Here is an 18,597-nt window from a genome sequence, read left to right as displayed (position 1 = left end):
TTGTACAGCCTCGTTGGTTTTTGAAGTTTCTACTGTTTCAAGTAAGTTGTCAATGTCCATGATTAGAAAAGGTTAAGGTGCCTTTGACATTTTTGTATGAAATAGGGTTTTAGTAGTAAACTTTTTGACAAATTACAGTAAATAATGTTAAGTTCTTGAGTTTATAAAGCACGAGAAATAATTATAGAAAATTTTCCAAAAAGCTTCAGATATTACATGTACAATTTAGAAAATCGGGAAAGTGAGCTAAAAAAAAAAAGATAAGATGCGTTTCTTATGTTACATTGTTACAATACAAGTTTTGACCCAATTAATAGATGAGTTTCTTTCAAAAAAAAAAGAAAAAAGGATGAGGATGGAGGGTCTAAATCTTAAGGCCCAGTGGACTATGGATCTTAGCAGGCAAAGGCCCACTAGTATGAAGGAATAAGTCAACTACAAAGTCCAAATTTTGGCCCACAAGATTGGGGCAGTAAACAAGCCATGAGCCTTCCATTTTTGAATAAGATGAGATGGCCGACATAGATTTTTGTACCAAAAACATGCTCACTCACCTCAACATCTAATGCTAACGCCTACAATTAATCACACTGAAATGCTATTTGACAAGTACTTTACAGTTTACCCTACAACCCTGAAAAAAGAAGAAGAAGAAGATGAGGATGCCGACAACATTGTATCTCAACTAGTATCTTTTGGCACTTCTTATTGAGATGTCAAGGTTTAAATTTTTCCTCCCTTAACTATAGAATTATCCATAAAAGTTTTTTTTTTTTTAATGATAGAATTTCAATCAATGACATTTATTCTATGATGACAGGTCTTTTATCATCAAGTCATGATATTGATTAGTTTTTTTTTTTTTTTTTTTTTTTTGAGATGATTAGTTTTTATGATTCGGTCAAGACACTAGTTAGTTTTTTTGATGTAGGTGGGATTCGAATTCTAAATAATCCAAATCTCTTTTTTTTTACAACTATATCAGTTGAGCGAACTGAAATCACTCCCATAAAAAGGAAGAAAGAAGAAGATAACCTGTGATAAAGTTGAGGTCCATGGGCTGTTGGAGGCCTGTTGGTGGAGCTGCCATTTTTAATGGTCCTTACCTAGTGAGCTCATATATATATATATATATATATATATTTATATCATGTCGGCCTATCATGTCGGCCTAACCAGCCCGGCCCATTGCAGCCAAGCCCAGCCCAGAAAATCGAAATGTGGAGAAGTTTCTAGAATGTCTAGTAAGTAATGTTCTGATGAGTGTGAGTGACAAATGGCAGAAACTTCTTACAAGCTTCGTCAAAGACCGACATCAATACACAGAAAAAATATCTATTGTCTCTAGAAGTTTCCTATCCACCGCCATAAAAATCCCGTTCCCTCTCTCCTCTGCTTCCCAAAGCCTTAACAACCATGTCAAACACTCAAAAAAGTCCCACTTTTTTTAAGTTCCAACACTAACCCACTTTACAGAACTCTCTCAAAAACTCTTATTTTACTTCACTTCACAACAATACCATTACCAAGTCACCAGACTCTCCTGAAATTTCACTGAATACTCTGTCTTTGCGACTCTAAAGCCTCAAAATTTCTCACTTTTTTTAAAGTTCTGACACAACACCCAATTCAGAAAACTCTCTCAAAAACTCAAATTTTGCATCAAATTCTCCAACAAGACTCTGTTACTGTTACTGTTACTGTTTCGATCCTAGGGAAAACAGAGCAATGGAGGGAGTGATGGTTAAGGAAGAAGAAACGGTGACGTACGGTGTGGGATCATCGTCCTCTTCATCTTCGTGCATTTCACCGCAACCAATGGAGGGGTTACACGAGGTTGGCCCGCCTCCATTTCTGACCAAGACCTTTGAAATGGTGGAAGACCCAGCAACTGACTCGATCGTGTCGTGGAGCGCAGCTCGCAATAGCTTCGTTGTTTGGGACTCTCACAAATTCTCCACCACCCTTCTTCCTCGCCACTTCAAGCACAGTAATTTCTCAAGCTTCGTTCGCCAGCTCAATACATATGTAAGTATCACTGTATCCCCGTGCTAAAGCTGCGATCTTTCTTGCATTGTTGGTGGCGATTTTGCAAAATTGCATCAGGGTTTTCTTTTTCTAGCTCTGTTTTGCTTTCTTCATTTTGCTACTATTGCAAATCCCTGAACTGTTTGAATATTTTGGTGGGTGTGCAAAATTTTTCTTTGATTCAAAGGTTTTTTTAACTTTCTGGGGGCTTAAATCGAATGATTCATTCAGATACTTCACAATTGGGTAATAGTGAATAAGTGTTTTGGTAGTTTGGCTTGGCTGCATGTTCAGTCTGATGAGTTGATCAGTCTCAAGTGTGCGTTTCCCTTGTTTGAACTATGTTTGATTTGCATGTGCTATTGCTAGTATTGCTTAATTATCAGATCGCACTCTAAGGCTATGAAAATTTTCGTCTTAGCGTTTTGAATTATGTATAATGCATTTGCATTCTACTAAATGCTAGTTTTGATCCTAATTGAATTCAGTGTTTGCACGCTTCTCAATGACCTCGTAAAAGTTGGAGCTTTGTGTGAATTTGGTGTGTGCACGCCTACTGTATGATGTTTTGAACATCGAGAATATTTTTTTTCTTTTTTCCTTTTATCTGGTTAATGAAATTTGGACCTGATTTATATCTTCTATTTCACTTGTTCAAAATTACAGCTATGTCAAGTTAGATTTTGTCTGATTTTGTTTTTTCCATTTTAACTTTATTTCTTGGTTAGTTATACATTTGAGTGTCCTGCTGTCTAATTTATCGCTGGTTTGAATTGCTCACACACATTTGATTTTAGATTTCTTTATTTTTGGTTGTGAATTAATATTTTACCTAGGTTCCTGCTAATTGAAATGTGACTTAAATAAGTTATTGAAGGTTTAATTTGATTAGTTTTGGTTGGCCATACCAGCTATATCATTTTTTTTTTTGTTGGGGGGGGGGGGGGGGGGTTAATTTCAAGGCTTTCTGATCACTTTTAATGGTGTAATTGAATGCAGGGTTTCAGAAAGGTTGATCCTGATCGATGGGAATTCGCAAACGAAGGGTTTCTGGCAGGGCAAAAGCATCTATTAAAGACCATCAAAAGAAGAAGACATGTCACACAGGGTACGCAACAACAAGGAGGAGGAGCTTGTGTTGAATTGGGACAATATGGGTTAGAAGGTGAGCTTGAGATATTAAAGAGAGATCGAGGCTTGCTAATGGCTGAAATTGTGAGGTTGAGGCAGCAACAACAGAATTCAAGGGAACAAATGATTGCAATGGAGGATAGGTTACAGACCACAGAGAGGAAACAGCAACAGTTAATGAATTTTCTTGCTAAAGCACTCAATAACCCATCCTTTATCCAGCAATTTAGTCAGATGAGTGCTCAAAGAAGAGGACTACAGGGTGTTGAAATTGGACGAAAGCGTAGACTTACTGCAAGCCCAAGTGTGGAGAATTTGCAAGAAGAAGACGTGTCTGTGTTGGCAGGCAGTGACCAAGTTGTGGACTTTACAAGCCAAGATCGAGAAGAAATGGCAACTATGGAAACATTTTTCTCAGCTGCCTTGGACAATGAATCAAGCAGTGATATCAATGACCCAATTGCAAGTTCAGTACCCACAAGAAGTGGTGCCAATTTGGATTCTGTCAATGAGACCATATGGGAAGAACTATTGAATGAAGATCTAATAACTGAAAATCCGGATGAAGAAGCTGTGGTTGGTGATAAGTCGGAAATTGATGTGGAAGTGGAGGATTTGGTCGCAGAACCTGATGACTGGGGTGATGATTTCCAAGACCTCGTCGATCAAATGGTTATCTCAGGTCGATGCCGTGACCAACCCCATATATGAGATGATGATGTTGTGGTATTTTTTTATGTTTGTGTTGGTCTCTGCAACTCTATTCATGTATAGCCTCATAATAGGTATGTGTTGAAAACTCCAGTCTGGTCATTATGTTACTTTCGCATATTTGTTCTCTGGGTGATAAATGTATGGTTTCTTATGCAGCAGGGATGGTGAGAGTTGCAAAGAGGCCAACACATTTTGCTCTTCTTCTGTATCCTTTAATGATAATTTAATCATCCATATATTTTTCCAGCGAAACTTAGGAACAGTTATTTAGGTATCTTAGGAACAGTTATTTAGGTATCGTACTTCAGGTTCCCAATAGAATTCAATCACAAGGTTATATTGACCAATGAACCTCATGATTGAATTCAATTGTCATTGTTCTTTGAAAAAGGTAACATTGTCTTTGTTGCATCAGTAACCATGTGGTTGAATTTTTGTTGCATTAGTAGTCATGTGATTGAATTTAGTTGGGAAACATAAGGTATAGCATCTAAGGAATTATACTTAAGGCTTGTCCATTTTATAATACCTTCTAGTGTGCTTTGAATCTGTTCACAGGCTTATGATTTGTTGTTTATGTTCTGCATTTTGCAGGCAGTCTAGCCAACGGAAATTTGTATAAGGAGGGCATTAAGCATTGACTCATTCCCAAGCTACAGCTACAGTCTCTGCTGTATATATGCATGTTTGATACCTTGCTCAATTATCGTGGCTGGGAAGTTCCAATTCATTAATTTGTATATGTAGATATCAGCTACGCGTAGAAACTTCATCCATGCAGATGTTAGCTATGTACAGAAAGTACGCAAACGTTTTTTGTCATTTTCTCCTCGGATGTAGATATGGATTTCTTGTTACTAGTTTGTTATATGGCTTGCATTACTATTATTTATGTTGTTAATGAGCTGTTCTCGGTTTCTGAATGTAGTCTCTATTTTTGCTGGCTGACTAATATGGCTTTCTCAGTTTCTCTTACAGAGTTACAATGTGTTTCAGCTCATTGCTTGGTGCATAATGGCTATAAGGTCTGTGCGTATTTGGCCAAGCTGCAATTAAGGATTTATATTCTTCTTGGTAAGTTTAGACTCATAACTCGTTAGAATAAGCACTACAAACACATTTTTATTTTTGGGTTGACTGTGGCCCGGATACCCTGTGAACTAAGATCTGTATGCAAGCTGGTTTAGCTTTCTGCAACTAATGGACAGGAAAGTTTGGTCTTGTTTCTGTCTCCGCAATAATTATTTATTGGCTTAGATATATGCATTTTCCCTAGTGTGTTACAGATTGTAAGAGGCTGTGGGATCCATACACTATAAAAAGGGAAAAAAAAACATATATGATGTATAAGAAGCCTTCTCCTATGATGCCTTTCTTGTTTTTCCCTTTCTATGGCTGTGTGGATTACCCTGTGAACTAAGAGGTATCTGGATGCAAGCTGGTTTAGCTTTCTGCAACTAATGGACAGGAAAGTTTGGTCTTGTTTCTGTCTCCGCAATAATTATTTATTGGCTTAGATATATGCATTTTCCCTAGTGTGTTACAGATTGTAAGAGGCTGTGGGATCCATACACTATAAAAAGGGAAAAAAAAACATATATGATGTATAAGAAGCCTTCTCCTATGATGCCTTTCTTGTTTTTCCCTTTCTATGGCTGTGTGGATTACCCTGTGAACTAAGAGGTATCTGGATGCAAGCTGGTTTAGCTTTCTGCAACTAATGGACAGGAAACTTTGGTCTTGTTTCTGTCTCTGCAATAATTATTTATTGGCTTAGATATATGCATTTTCCCTAGTGTGTTACAGATTGTAAGAGGCTGTGGGATCCATACACTATAAAAAGGAAAAAAAAAAAAAAAAACATATATGATGCATAAGAAACCTTCTCCTATGATGCCTTTCTTGTTTTTCCCTTTCTATGGCTGTGTGGATTACCATCTGGCCAAAAAACTATTAAGGTACCATTTCTTGTGCTCAACTGAAACTTTATCTGTTGTAACTTCTGAGTAGTTTAGTTGGATAGTAATGCCTTATGTATGTAGTTAGATTATGTTCAATTCTGTTTTATTTATTTATTTATTTATTTTTGGGATTAAATGATAAATTAATCTTTAATTCTGTAAATCTTGTACTTACCAGTAGCTACATCAATGAAGGAGACTAGGATGGGCCCTATGGGATAATGAAGGAGACTAGAGAAATAGTCTAGAGATCATATCATTCTTTGTTATAAAAAAAAAAAAGCCTTTTGTTTTTTGGGATAATGAAGGAGACTAGGATGGGTCCTATGGGTTTTGTCACAAGTAGACATGAATGACAGAAAGAGCTAGGTGTTCAATCTGGACCTATGAAGTGTAAAAATATGGAACTAATAAAATAAAGGAATTAGTAAATTATAAAAGAATTGAATAGAGAAAAAAGGTTCTCTTAATCTCTTCTGTATGGTAGAAGAGACATCTCCTTGGTGAAGACTGTAGTGAAGCAGGGTAGGATGACATTTTGCTAGAGCTTCAGTTCTAAACTTCTAGTGATTATGGATTGCAGCAGACTGAACTAACACATGCACATCAGGCCTGTTTGGTTGGATTGATGGAAAATATGGAAATGATAATTAAAAAAAGAAAGTGGTAAGAAAATATTCTTATTTTCCTACTTGTCTGTTTCGTACATTGGATTGATGGAAAATATGGAAATGATAATTAAAAAAAGAAAGTGGTAAGAAAATATTCTTATTTTCCTACTTGTCTGTTTCGTACAGAGGACAAAATACATATAAAAATTTCATTTGTTTCTGAAATATGTATGAATTTACTATTATACTTTTATTATATAAGGTTGGTGGGGGTAAAAATGTGATTTGATTAATGCATGGCTTGCGAGCAGGCTTTATAATAGGTTAAGGCACATGTCCATACTTGAATAAGGAATAAAGCTTTTGGTGTTGGACATCTAGAATAATGGCAAGCTTGAGTTTTGTTCTTATTCGGAATTTAGAACAATCTGGTTTTGTATCAATTTTTGGAAATATGTTGACTAAACCAGATCCAAGAACTTTTACCTCCATACAATATTCCTTCAAATTTTCCATTAATGAGTTATATGAGAATGTGAGAAAATAAAAAAGATACAAATAAAAGATAGAAGGCCTGAAATAATTTACCACCGATGGGGTGTGGTCTAGTGGTGTTAGGTGAAGCACAAGATGCGCCAAGGGTAAGGTCCCATGTTCGAGTCCGAATATGGACTTGCATGGGATTGCCTACCTTGGCAACTTAGGATCACTAGTGTCCTTTGTGGGACTGGGAAGTTATGGCTTACCGCATCTTTTGCATCTTAGTAGGGCATGGACCCAGCGGTTAGGTTGTTATTATGGTCATGTTCAGGTAGGATTGTTTACCCTTTTTTATTATCCAAAAAAAAAAAAAAAAAAAAAGCCTAAAATAATTTGCTTTATTTGGGCCTTCATAAGAAATGGGTGTCAACAATTTGTAAAGATGACACCATATGAAAGTGAAATTATATTATTTCCCCTATTCATTTATTTTGTGTATAAGAAAAAAATTTGATAAAGTGAAAACGTAAAATCATCTGTTTTCTGTATGTTTTGAAGTGAAGAAACTTTGTGGAGCCCCCCATGGAGAAAATACCTTATCTCTTTCTTTCCGTTGAGTTTTCTCCAATACTACCAAAATAATTAGGAAAATGATAATGACCCCATCGTTTTCTATCCTCGGTTTTCCATCCTCTCTTTTCCCTACACCAATAGTATTTAATTCTAACAGACACAGCACTGATATAATCACATGATTAAGCATGTTAGAGACAAAGATAAGATGAGAAGGAATCTCATGCAAATGTCATTTTCATTCCAAACAAAGGATATTCCTTTCTAATGAAGACTAATACATTAAAAACAATCTTTAGGCCGGTCGTTTCTAATTAACAATTACCTGACATGATGTACTAAGCTTATAAGTTTATTTGGACGACAACAACAACAACGCATTAGTTTTTACCTCCAAAAGAAAGGAAAAAAAATGCGTTAGTTTTAATCTTAAGCTATTATGGACTTGAGTGGGCCGTAAAAATTGAACTATTTTGTTTTGCTATTCTGAGAAGGTATTTGATTTTATGTGATTTATGTCAGAATGTGACTTGAAATGTCAAGCCTGGGACGTAAATGGAGTAGGTGGCTTGTCTTCTTTCCAATGCAACCAAATATCAGGTTTGGATATTGTGTTGTTTCAAGCCAGTTTGTCAAGCAGCGTGACTTTGATATCACATCTCCTTGAATGCAATATCATGATGAGGCATGACTTTCTTGCATGGACAGAGTATTGCCTTGCCGACACACCAGAATTTTTGCTCTATATATACGCGCCTTCGTGTAGCAGAGAGAGTGAGCAAGAGAGTGGTGGAGCGGCAATTGCTTTCAGAGAGGGAAAATAACTTCTCTTTGCTAATTTTGTATTTGTGAAAGAGAGTAGCATGGAGTTTATTGGGGTTTGGGCACAGTGAGAGTGTGATAATTACCCCATCTGTATTCTCCACATTTGTTAGTAAGAGAGTGGATGTAGGCTAAAAGCATAATCATGTAAATCCTTTGAATTCTCTATTATGTTTGTGATCTTCTATTTTCTTATCATTTTATTTTTGTTCCTTTTATTGTTTGTGAAAATCTTATTTGGACCCCATAATATTTTCACAATTAATTTTGTGTAGAAATGCTATATGAAGGCATTTTCCCTACAATTATTTGGTGATAGGGCTTCCTCTATTACAAACAAACAAGAGTTTTTTTTTTTTTTTTTTAAACTATCTGATTTTAAAATGTCACACGCCTTACATTTAAATAGAACTAGTTTCTATGAATGTGGTCAGGGCCAAACTTAGTGGAGGAATATTGTGTTTATACGGCAGGGATTGAAGGGCATCTAATCCATGAGTTGGGTTAAAATTTATATACAATGAACCGAAAAGATTGAAGTGCTTTGTAGGGGATAGATACACGTGCTCTATGAGCAGGGCAATGGGGTATCCGATGACTAGTATTGACCCCTCAAACACTTATGAAATTAAAACTAAAGTCTAAGCCACTATCGTTTTTTGGAAATCGAATTGGAAGAAACCTAATCCATTAGTCATTTTCGTAGTTACGTGTAAACCTTTATATAAGCTTTTATATGGAAAAAGAAAAAAAAGAAGCAGAAACCAGAAGAGGGTCCATATATAGGAGGTTTACCATATTCTTACACATAGTCTATACTCTATCCAGTCGAAATGGCACCAAATGAGTGAAAGAAAAGAGACTACAAAACCAGTTATGTGTGGCACCAATGGTGCCACACATAAGTGGCATAAGCATATCAGTTAATTTATGAAGCTGAAAACCAGTTAGCAACTGTTTGATCTTTTTTTTGTTTGACTTATGGTTGCAGGTGGAGAAGGAAAAATATAATTATATTGAAATTCATGACTTCATAGTTCGGATTAAATATTAAAAATTTAAGTGTGCACCTAATTTAAAATAGAGTCGTGTACGTGTTAGCTTAAAGGGTCTGTGGCATGGCAAACACTTGGTACATAGATACATAAAAAAAAACATTATAGACGATGGGCATCCATTTCAGCAATATAATGATGCATATGCAGACAAAGTACCGATTAACTATCAACAGGCCTGCTGAGACAACCCCACTCTCTCCTTGCCCACCCACTCCCAACCGGGGACCCCTATCACCCTCTGTATAAAACCAGGCTGACTTATACTACTAAGTCTTATATCAAGCTCCTGCAAAAACCAATCACTTCTCTCTCTCTCTCTCTCTCTCTCTCTCTCTCTCAAAATATGTCCTTTTGCCTTGAGACCCTTCAAAGATTTGTGAGAATGGAATTGCTCTTTACTAGTGTTCCTGCAGTATCAATCTTCTTCACAGTGTGGGCCATAGTAACAGGAGTATTGGGCTACATGTATGGACCTTACTGGGGTGTGAGAAGGGTACCTGGCCCACCAACCATTCCATTTCTTGGACACCTCCCCTTGCTCGCTAAATATGGCCCTGATGTGTTCTCAGTCCTTGCCAAACGATATGGCCCTATTTTCAGGTCAGAACAGACTATACAGTGTTCTTGTTCAAATATATATATATATATATATGTGTGTGTGTGTGTGTGTATACATACATATATATATGTATTTATAATTTCATTGTTACAATAAGAAAAAAAGAATTTAAATTCTTTTGGAAATATTTATATATAAATATATATATTTATAATTCCATAGTTACCAAAAAAAAAAAAATTCTGAATGTGTATGTGGGAAACACCGCCAACATACAAGACTCTTACAACTTTTACCTTCAACTTCTAAATCTTGTTATTAGTCTTTTCTCAATTATCTATCATAGTATCTATGAAAAAGAATGTTTAAGACAATATGATAGATAAAAAGGTGGTACCATTAGTCCACTAAATGCCACCAATCTTTTTTAATAGTTGATAATTGATTCAATAATCTATCTTCCTCTTTCAAAAGTGGAAGAGACCATGTGTCCAATGGGTTAGAGACGGTTTATGGGGACCAAAGGATTTAATGATTTGGTCAAATGGGACCTAGCAATATTGGGTCTATCGCTTTTCTTTCTTTTTCCATATTATGGTATTTAATGATATTGCACTTTCAAGATTAGAAAGAAGCTCAAGTGAATAAATTATAAAGGTAACAGTATAAGCAAAAGGAATGTGGGGATGATCCTAAATACTGTTTGATACAGTTAATTGGGTTGCACATTAGCTTATGCCGCACTTTATGACCACATTCAAGGGCTGGCCAATCTTGCTTATTGAAAACTAGTAATAATTTGCCTCTCCACTTTCCCATGCCACGCAATTCTAATGTTACAGTTAATTCCAAATTTTATTTATTTTTACAAATTGATAGGCCAACTTAAAACATAGAAACAAAAACAAAAAAAATTCAAAAATTTATTTATTATTATGTTATCAATATAACACTAATATTGCAGTAGTAGTTTGGAAGTATTTTGTTTTGAAATTAGTAATAAATTTATTATTTTCGTTTTTTTTTTACTTTTCTTTTCTTTTCTTTTCTTTTTTAGATTAAAACTTTATTAATGTAAAGGAAAAGAGCACAACAGCAAAACATGCTTTTTCTTTGTTTCCAAGACTGAGTTATCAATCATCAAAGGAAAAGATGGGACAAAGGGGATTTGAGTGTTCATGATTTGAGTGATAATTGATGATAGGACTTTTGCAGAGTATAATATAACACAGAACTCATGGTTTTAAATTCTACATCTTAAAATATATATATATATATATATATATATATTAAAAAAGGATAAAGATGCATGCTTTTACATAGGAAAATTAATTAAAATTTTATGTTTAGAGCAGGTTTCACATGGGCAGACAGCCACTGATAATTGTAGCAGATCCGGAGCTTTGTAAAGAAGTAGGAATAAAGAAATTCAAAGATATTCCAAACAGAAGCATACCTTCACCAATCTCGGCCTCCCCTCTTCACCAAAAGGGGCTCTTCTTCACCAGGTATTTTCTTGTAACTACAACAATGACATACTCCTACCTAATTTGTAATTGTAGGTGTACAATGTGCTTTTATCATTTGAACCATTCCTTCATGATGCACCAAACGAGTTGGAAAATGATCATCTCCCTTTGAAATATTACAAGGGAATTTGTAGACTAGCATAGTGAGGAGAAAGAATATCATAAGTTAAGATGTGTTTGAAAGAATTTCACAAACTACCATCTCGAGTTTTATAGACTCGATTTCAATCTAAAACTCGAGGGTTAAATACTCGATTCCCACTTGGTGAGTTGGTAGTATGATACCACATAGATCTCGAGTTTTATAGACTCGAGTTCCAAAAAGCAAAACCGAGTCTCTAAGATTTGATTTTTGTACTTGAAGAACATCATATCTAAAGAAGAACACAATCTAAAGAAGAACAAAGGAAGAACAGATCTGCAGAGGCACGATCTGGAGCTCCGAAGACCAGAGGAGGAACAAAGAGACAATATGTTGATTGGACGATTGAATGCTGGGTGAGCCAATTTGGTTGATTAGACGATTGAACGCTAGGTGGGTGATTGGATGATCTGGTCTTCAAATCTGTAGCATCAAAGAATGAAGAAAAAGAAGGAAAAAATAAAACGCGAGGAAAAAATAAAACGGTGAAACTTGAGTCTTAAAAACTCGAGTTTCACGTGGATATTTTTCCACCTCAGGTGCCACCGCTTACAAATCGAGACTTAGAAACTCAAGTTTTATCTTGAAACTTGAGTTTAGATACTCAAGATGCTAATTTCCCACATCGTTTTGAAACGTGACAACTAATGAAATTATTTGATATTTAAGGTTATTTGGAAAAAAATTCTAATTATTACAAATCTAAATGTATATCTAGTACTATTTTAAATGACTAAACAATTTGTACACTATTAGATCCAAGACATAAAATCAAAACTGTGAAATGAAATCTTCCCATTGCATCCCATGACTTAATATGGGTTCATGTCATGTATGGTTTAAATGCATGAGTTTTGCACATACATATATTATTACCGTGTATGTTTCAAAAACAAAATTTTATGACATGTAAATCTCTTTGACATTCTTTCCTAAGGAGAATAATTTTTACTCTATTCAGAATTGCATGTCATTTTAGGCTAAAGTTATGTTACCTCCTGCAATGAACTAGGTGAGTTCTTTATTTCTAGTGAAATGAGGATCTGGTTGCCAAATGGCGAATTGAATACTCTCTACAGAGAAGTTCAAACCTCGAAGGTAGCAGATCAAGAATGTCATTTAAGATATATACTGATGGGAGTTGGAATTACTTGCAGGGATGCTAGATGGTCAACCATGCGAAACACAATATTATCAGTCTACCAGCCATCACACCTAGCCAGACTAATACCCACCATGCAAGAATTTATAGAATCTGCAACTGAAAATCTTCACTCTTTGAATGAAGAAGACATCACTTTCTCCAACCTTTCCCTCAAATTGGCCACTGATGTCATCGGACAAGCAGCCTTTGGTGTCAACTTTGGCCTCTCTAAACCGCAATCAATCAGTGATGTAGTTAACATTGATGATAACCAAAACGATGATAATGAAGTCTCAGACTTTATTAACAAGCACATCTACTCCACAACACAGCTTAAAATGGACTTATCAGGCTCATTTTCAATCATTCTTGGTCTACTTGTCCCCATTCTTCAGGAACCTTTTAGGCAGATCCTGAAAAGAATTCCTGGCACTATGGACTGGAAAGTTGAGCGTAACAATCAGAAACTGAGTGGCAGGCTTGATGAGATCGTGACAAAGAGAATGAAAACTCGGGAACGAGGTTCAAAGGACTTCTTGACACTCATATTGAACGCAAGAGAGTCACAAACGGTATCAAAGAATGTTTTCACCCCAGACTACATTAGTGCAGTTACTTATGAACACTTGCTTGCTGGCTCAGCTACCACAGCCTTCACATTGTCTTCAGTTGTCTATTTAGTTGCTGGACATCCAGAAGTTGAGAAGAAATTACTTGAAGAGATTGATGGATTTGTTCCACCTGATCAGATGCCGGGTGCTGATGATCTTCAAAACAAATTCCCTTACCTTGAACAGGTAAGGCTTTTAAACTTTCCTTTTTTTGCATTTGATAGTCACATATAGCCTTTCCCAATATATCTTAACTGCAACGAAGCCTATGCAACAATTGAGTTTCATTATTCTTTTGATGGTTTGAGTGCAGGTCATTAAAGAGGCAATGAGGTATTACACAGTTTCCCCATTGGTTGCAAGAGAAACATCAAAAGAAGTAGAGATAGGAGGCTATCTTCTCCCAAAGGTATTTTATGTATGCCACGGCCTTTATGTTTGTGTGTATATTAGAATGTGGACTAGAACTTGTACATGTGCCTTGTGTCATGTAATTCATATTCTGATGAGCAGGGGACATGGGTTTGGCTAGCACTTGGAGTTCTAGCAAAAGATCCAAAGAACTTCCCAGACCCAGAAAAGTTCAGACCAGAGAGATTTGACCCAAATTGTGAAGAAGAAAAGCAAAGGCATCCTTATGCTTTTATACCCTTTGGAATTGGGCCTCGATCATGCATTGGACAGAAATTTTCCATCCAAGAAATAAAGCTCTCATTGATTCATTTATACCGGAAATATGTATTTCGACATTCACCTAACGTGGAAAAACCTTTGGAACTTGAATATGGCATAATTCTCAACTTCAAGCATGGTGTCAAGCTGAGAGTGATAAAACGAACATGAATATGTTAAACATGGCTAAGAAAACTTTCCAGTCATACTTGTGATGCACTCAAAATATGACACTTGAGAAACTTTGTTGGCATCAAGAAATGGCAATAGATTATCTTGATATCAATTCCCTCTGTTGTAAACTTATATTACAAAAAAGATTAGTTTGAAGCCTACTATCCGGGTATACAAAACGTCTTCTGAAGACATTCATTAGTCTTTGCTCTAAGCTCTTAATTTGAATTCATGTTATCCTGATTTGTTTCTGGTAATTAATCCATGCAAAATTTTTGGGTCTCTTCAGTATCCTGGCCTTAAAACGAATTAAATTCTACTTTACTCTTCATCAATTGACCTCTTCAAAATAACTTAGTGTCTGTTGGGTTAGTTTATTTTTTGCCAACTTATTTTCGTTACTATTCATGAGTTCCAGTATACTATTTTAACTAACATTTACCTTTATCTACAGTATTTTCAACAAAAAATTTTTAGTTTCAACAAATAAGCGGATCCCAAACAAACCCTTAATAGCTTTAAGTAACAGCAAACAAACTATTTTACAAATAAAGAACCCTTGAATCAAATCACATTAACTGATGGGGGGTGTTTCAGTACAGCTCAGTTATACAACCTCCTTAAACTTAATACGCATTCTTAAATAGAGGCACTAGGGAACAACAAGCTGTTGAACTTCTTGAACAGACAGAGATGAATGCATCCATATTTTACCTTAATTTCATTGAGTGCTTATCCAATCGGGTTGGCAGGTGAAGCGGCTTGGAAAAGTTGATTGAAGAAGGCTCAGAACCAGCACTGCTTTTAGAATCAGCATTAGAGAAAGCTGCTGACCTTTTGAGAAATTGGAACTCATCCATTGACTGCGTCTGGACTCTATAAGATTGATAACTGCATGTTTTCTGCTTTGCCTTAGTGGACTCAGTCAGGTTCATGTAACTTGGCCTACAATTACTGCTACTATCTTCTGTTCTGTCAGAAGCCAATCCAGTGTTTCCAGAAACTGGTGTTGTTGATGTGCAGATTGAAGATGAGGCAGAGCTCTCATCATACCGGAATTCGGAACTTGGGCTGGAAGATGAACGAGCAACTTGTCCATTATGGGGAGGTTTAGCAGAAATCCTAGTAGAGACATTATTCTTTCTGACCTTCACGTAGCATGGTTCAGAAGACTTTGAATGTGTGCCTAAAATGGAATCTGCGCAACTCTTTGGAGGTGGAGTTGTCTCCAAGGGGTCAGTGTGGGATTGTTCCATCAATCTAGTCTCCCATGGCTTGGCAGCCATCCAACGTTCTAACCAACTCCATCCCCAGCTGTTCTTGTCAATCTCATGATTCTTGAGTGGGTACACTAAGGCACTTGTACGTGAATTCAAATTGGGGGTTGATCTCCATTGCTGAAAAAGAACAAAAAAAAAAAAAAAATTGAATCATATTGCTCATATGAAGGAGAGACAACAACAATAAAGTATTAATCCGAAAATTTTGGAATCAATTATGGACCCTTTATTGACTAATCAGGGCCATGGGTGAAGGAGAGAAAGCAACTAAAATTCAAACGAATCCATTTATACCTTTTGAGCTAGAGAGTATGCAATTGCTCTCTCCCTCTTGAAGGCACCTTCCTGCCTCATTTGTATCTTCGATTTAACATCTTCCAATGTTCCCTTGCTATCACACCACCCCTCCTGAAAATTAAGGTTTGAAATTAAAACTCTTTCTAATGTGCATTACAAGGAATGTGAAATTCAAACTGGCTAGTTTTGCTTAACGATTAAAATGAATCAGCAGAAGGCCTTATTTGAGTAAAATCAACTGAGATGAGACCAACAAGAAATGGACCCAAGACAGTTTGTAGTGGTACCTCAGCTTCTTTTAGGAGATCAGCCTGGGTGCGGCGCTCTTCAAGCATCATCTGTACAGCTTGTCCCTCTATGGACATTCGGACACGACGAGCCCTAACTCGAGCCTGAACTCGAACAAGAGCCTGCATGCACCTCAGTGTTACAGCAGCCTGCTTCCTCACCTGTCGACCCCGAACTAGAGCTTGAAGCCTCACCACTCCTCTCAAGGCCCTCAAAGCTCTTCTTGCCTACAATTTTTCACAGTACGCAACACCCAAAATAAATGGCAACATTCTTAGAAAAAGATTTAAATCTCAATGATATAAAGATGAGTTCTTTAACAGGTTTAATAGACAAACAGTTACTCATCAAATAAGTACTCTTGGAACTTATCACACTATACTAATCATTTGATTTCCTGAGGATAGAACATTTTTGTTGCTGCACATAGCATACTTTAGGTAATTGTCCTCTCACACTCATTAATATGCACTTCGTAAACATAACGTCCATAATTTTAAGCGTATTGTCACATTTTTTATTGATGTCCACATTTTAAAGGTGAAATAGATGATAAATACTGAGGATGTAAAATAAAAAGTGTGTGAAAATTAACGCCCATCATACTATAGTAATCCTGGAATACAATTTGTAAGAAAAGTTCTCTTCTTTATAAGGGCCCCCACTAATCCCTGCATGTGTAATTCGCCCATCCCATACGCTCTTGGTAATTACATGGAAGAATCTTTTAGGACTGGCCCTAAGGTATTGATTAAGAGACTTGAATTTAGGACCCCTTGGATGTAAGTCTAAAATTAATTTCCTCGACATGAAACTTTGAAATTTTCTGTCCATTTCCCCCTCATCTATTAAAGCTGTACATAGTAGCATAAAACAATCCAATGTTGCAACGTTGCTTTTGGGAGCTAAATTTAAAACATCGAGAACGAAACTTTTCGATGTGAAATAAACTAATGAAGTATAAGATAACTATAATTTTTCAAGTCTAACGTGCTTAGCTTCAGGTCAACCATTTTACCCTCTCATCTATGGAAGCTGATCAGATCTATTAAGTATTCAAACCGAAAAAGAAAAGAAAAGAAAAAATTAAAAACTCTCCATATGCTTATCTGGAGAGCCTTGAAAATAGAAGAATATGAAAATATCCAAAAACTGTAGACCTCATCTGCAAGTTTTCAACTTTCTTTTTCATTCATCTCAGAAACCAAACAGAGAAAAAGCGAAAGATAATAGAAGAGAGACCCATTTACCAAGAAGCCACGAAAAGCAGTTTGGATCCGGATAGCAGCCCATTCTTTTCTTACAGCCCTGAAATCCTTAGGATGAGCACGAACCACTGTGGCCATTGCAGCTGTAAAAGCATCAGCCACTGGAGAATCAGACCCTTCAGAAGCTGCTCTATGGTTTCCTTTGAAACCTTTCCATGAGGACCCCAAATCCCCTGAAGAACTCCTCCATAGCCTCCATTTCTTGCTCTTACCACTCACCTTCTCCTAAACACAACACACAAGTTTCAGACTTTATGCATAAACAGAGAATGAAAGTGTTAGAAAGTAATAGATGAGAGCTTACATGGTCTTCTTTATCGGGCTTTTTGAGACCTATAAGAGCCTTTACCCATTTCCCCGAAGCACCCATTACTTAAGAGATCTTGCTTCTTCTCCAGCTAGCTTGCACAAGCAAGAAACTGTTTGATTCTTGAGAAAACTGAGCTACTAAAAGCTCAAAGATCAAAACTTTGCTTAGAAAGAGAATGTGGGTATCACTGATATTGTGCAATCAACATTAAACTCAAGACAGAGATAGTGGTTTTTGCAACCAAAAAAAAAAGAGCTCGAAGTAGAAAGCTTTCTTTGAAGAAAAAAATATGGAAACCAAAGAGAGAGAGAGAGAGAGAGAGAGAGACGTGGGTTTGCTTGGTTGGATAAGTGGGTGGGTTTTGTCGTGTCCAATAAGGGGCATTGATATTTGAAATTCAAAAGGAAGCAACGGACAAATGGGGTTTCATCTTACATCCCGCTCGAATGTATATGTGTGCGTGGCTGTGATGTGATGCTTTGGCCCCTGACTTTGCCACAATATTACAAATTTAGAATTTTTGATTTTAGACCCACTATAACACTATGCTTACTTTATTGGCCATTAAATCATGAAAAGGCACAACCCGTTTGGCCAGTACGTGAAAAGAGGCAAAAAGAGCCAAAAAGAAAACCGACAAAAGATCTTCCAAGTCAGTGCAGTTAAGATCTGGTGTTATTTTTCCACTTGCATTGTTGGTGCTACCACAATATCAAGGCTTTCCCTTATGCATTTGAATGAATCCTATGCTCGTTTGGTAACGGTATCTTGTTTAAATATCACAATATATATTTTTCATGTATATTTTCACAAAATTTAAGGGGTATTTGGTTTGTGTTTTCAAACAATAATTTTCAGTTTTTAAACAACATTACATGTATTTTGACATACTTTTTCACCTCATGTATTTTTACAAATGTTTTCAAATAACAATTTTCAATTTTT

The 18,597-nt window shown here is 36.3% G+C and overlaps 3 protein-coding genes across 13 annotated transcripts; 2 read left to right on the top strand and 1 right to left on the bottom strand.

Annotated features, from left to right (window-relative positions):
- The first annotated feature begins 1,329 nt into the window (after positions 1-1,329).
- LOC115970047 (heat shock factor protein HSF30) lies at positions 1,330-8,507 on the top strand. 9 transcript variants are annotated; one of them, XM_031089720.1, is made up of 5 exons: positions 1,332-2,028; positions 3,028-3,841; positions 4,870-4,947; positions 8,021-8,098; positions 8,207-8,507. In XM_031089720.1, the coding sequence occupies exons 1-5, from the start codon at positions 1,729-1,731 to the stop codon at positions 8,320-8,322; spliced, it is 1,386 nt and encodes a 461-aa protein (XP_030945580.1). In that variant the 5' UTR covers positions 1,332-1,728; the 3' UTR covers positions 8,323-8,507. The 9 variants fall into 9 exon arrangements, 3 of the variants coding, with proteins under 3 accessions (XP_030945571.1, XP_030945580.1, XP_030945586.1); XM_031089711.1 differs by having other exon boundaries at positions 1,330-2,028; positions 8,021-8,507; XR_004087114.1 differs by lacking the exons at positions 8,021-8,098; positions 8,207-8,507 and adding an exon at positions 4,468-4,674 and having other exon boundaries at positions 1,335-2,028; positions 4,852-4,963.
- A 1,109-nt stretch (positions 8,508-9,616) lies between these two features.
- On the top strand, positions 9,617-14,437 carry LOC115970037 (cytochrome P450 711A1). The gene is made up of 5 exons (XM_031089700.1): positions 9,617-9,978; positions 11,293-11,445; positions 12,766-13,549; positions 13,677-13,772; positions 13,877-14,437. Exons 1-5 carry the CDS (start codon positions 9,722-9,724, stop codon positions 14,204-14,206), a joined length of 1,620 nt encoding a protein of 539 aa, XP_030945560.1. The 5' UTR covers positions 9,617-9,721; the 3' UTR covers positions 14,207-14,437.
- A 312-nt stretch (positions 14,438-14,749) lies between these two features.
- Positions 14,750-18,074, bottom strand: LOC115970016 (protein IQ-DOMAIN 1). Of its 3 annotated transcripts, none has more exons than XM_031089681.1 (5): positions 17,647-18,074; positions 17,325-17,564; positions 16,074-16,301; positions 15,784-15,897; positions 14,750-15,606 (listed from the first exon to the last, which is right to left on the bottom strand). In XM_031089681.1, the coding sequence occupies exons 1-5, from the start codon at positions 17,710-17,712 to the stop codon at positions 14,920-14,922; spliced, it is 1,335 nt and encodes a 444-aa protein (XP_030945541.1). In that variant the 5' UTR covers positions 17,713-18,074; the 3' UTR covers positions 14,750-14,919. The 3 variants fall into 3 exon arrangements, with proteins under 3 accessions (XP_030945541.1, XP_030945550.1, XP_030945533.1); XM_031089690.1 differs by having other exon boundaries at positions 17,325-17,561; XM_031089673.1 differs by having other exon boundaries at positions 17,325-17,567; positions 17,647-18,072.
- Positions 18,075-18,597: the final 523 nt, after the last annotated feature.

Source organism: Quercus lobata, chromosome 2, assembly GCF_001633185.2.
Source record: "Quercus lobata isolate SW786 chromosome 2, ValleyOak3.0 Primary Assembly, whole genome shotgun sequence".
Classification (NCBI taxonomy): Eukaryota; Viridiplantae; Streptophyta; class Magnoliopsida; order Fagales; family Fagaceae; genus Quercus; species Quercus lobata.
This window is presented reverse-complemented; position numbering and strand designations above follow the sequence as displayed.

What these genes read in the sequence shown, in the direction of transcription:
- LOC115970047 (XM_031089711.1), top strand. Translation starts at nt 1,729, where the DNA reads ATGGAGGGAGTGATGGTTAAGGAAGAAGAAACGGTGACGTACGGTGTG. An exon ending in TTCGCCAGCTCAATACATAT is followed by an intron (nt 2,029 to 3,027) that starts GTAAGTATCACT and finishes AATTGAATGCAG; the next exon opens with GGTTTCAGAAAGGTTGATCC. An exon ending in CGATCAAATGGTTATCTCAG is followed by an intron (nt 3,842 to 4,869) that starts GTCGATGCCGTG and finishes AATGTGTTTCAG; the next exon opens with CTCATTGCTTGGTGCATAAT.
- LOC115970016 (XM_031089673.1), bottom strand. Translation starts at nt 17,712, where the DNA reads ATGGGTGCTTCGGGGAAATGGGTAAAGGCTCTTATAGGTCTCAAAAAG. An exon ending in AGCCCGATAAAGAAGACCAT is followed by an intron (nt 17,568 to 17,646) that starts GTAAGCTCTCAT and finishes TGTTGTGTTTAG; the next exon opens with GAGAAGGTGAGTGGTAAGAG. An exon ending in ATCTCCTAAAAGAAGCTGAG is followed by an intron (nt 15,898 to 16,073) that starts GTACCACTACAA and finishes CTTAATTTTCAG; the next exon opens with GAGGGGTGGTGTGATAGCAA.
- LOC115970037 (XM_031089700.1), top strand. Translation starts at nt 9,722, where the DNA reads ATGTCCTTTTGCCTTGAGACCCTTCAAAGATTTGTGAGAATGGAATTG. An exon ending in CGATATGGCCCTATTTTCAG is followed by an intron (nt 9,979 to 11,292) that starts GTCAGAACAGAC and finishes TGTTTAGAGCAG; the next exon opens with GTTTCACATGGGCAGACAGC. An exon ending in GAGGCTATCTTCTCCCAAAG is followed by an intron (nt 13,773 to 13,876) that starts GTATTTTATGTA and finishes TCTGATGAGCAG; the next exon opens with GGGACATGGGTTTGGCTAGC.